The sequence below is a fragment of the Zophobas morio genome, unplaced genomic scaffold, assembly GCF_036711695.1.
Source record: "Zophobas morio isolate AGI-343-1 ecotype UQ-CSIRO unplaced genomic scaffold, CSIRO_AGI_Zmor_V1 ptg000008l, whole genome shotgun sequence".
NCBI lineage: Eukaryota > Metazoa > Arthropoda > Insecta > Coleoptera > Tenebrionidae > Zophobas > Zophobas morio.
Window position 1 is genome coordinate 12219590 of NW_026972113.1, and position 1037 is coordinate 12220626.

The following is a 1037-nucleotide window of genomic DNA, read 5'->3' on the forward strand; positions in this document are numbered from 1 at the left end:
GAAAGACGGAAAGAACTACAGATTAGGAGACAAACAGAGGTGGAGAAAGACAAGGAGAAAAGAGACAGAAGGAAGAACACAAAAGAAGGTAAAGATAGATGGGCAGAAAAGACACGTGTAAAATGACAGGTAGAGAGAAAGAGGGAAGGAAAACACAAAAAGGCTAAAAAAACACGGGAAGAACACTAAAGATGAGAAGGATACACGGGGAGAAAGACAAGGTGAAAACGAGAGATAAGGAAAAAGAGAAAGGGAAAAGACAGAAAGAAAGGGTAAAAAGACTGAAGCAAGGAAAGACAAAACGGTACAAAAATAGATAGGGAAAATAATGAAGGAGAGGAAGACAAGGAAGAGGAAAGAAAGGAGTGAAAGAAAAGGAGACGAGAGAGGCTGGGGAGAAAAACAGAGTGGGAAAGGACAAAGATCAGAAAAACAGACGGAAACATAAGCAAATGGGAAGAAACACAGAAGGGAAATACACAGAACAAAACACAAAAGAAAAGAAAAACACACAAGGAGAAAGAGGGAAAGAAAGAAAGAAAAAACACACAGGGAAGAAGATAAATATAGACGGGGAGAAAAGACACGGGGTAAATGACAACAAAGATAAAAAGACAAAGGCAGGGAAAGACAAAAGGGGTAAAAACAAGAATAAAAAGAGAGAGGGAGAGAAGGGAAAGAAGAGAAAGAAGACTCAGGGGAAAACGTATTGGAAAAATAGCAATGAGGAGAAAGATAGACGGAGAGACAAGGAAATGGGAAGAAATAACAGAAAGAAAATAAACAAAACACGGAAAGAACCATAGATTAGGAGACAAACAGAGGTGGAGAAAGATAGGGAGAAAAGAGTCAGAAGGAAGAACACAAAAGAAGATAAAGATAAATGGGCAGAAAAGATACGTGGAAAATGACAGATAGAGAGAAATAGGGAGGGAAAACACAAAAAGGCTAAAAAAACACGAAAAGAAAAGAATGAGAAAGATAGAAAGGGAGAAACGAAAGAAGAGGAAGGAGGCTGAAGACAAAGAAACGAAGAG

At 38.5% G+C, this 1037-nt stretch overlaps 1 protein-coding gene across 1 annotated transcript; it reads left to right on the top strand.

Moving 5' to 3' along the window:
• Nucleotides 1–452: 452 nt before the first annotated feature.
• LOC135124850 (splicing regulatory glutamine/lysine-rich protein 1-like) lies at nt 453–806 on the top strand. The gene has a single exon (XM_064050072.1). The coding sequence runs from the start codon at nt 453–455 to the stop codon at nt 804–806; it is 354 nt and encodes a 117-aa protein (XP_063906142.1).
• Nucleotides 807–1037: the final 231 nt, after the last annotated feature.

Coding starts and splice junctions, on each gene's coding strand:
- LOC135124850 (XM_064050072.1), top strand. CDS start 453: ATGGGAAGAAACACAGAAGGGAAATACACAGAACAAAACACAAAAGAA.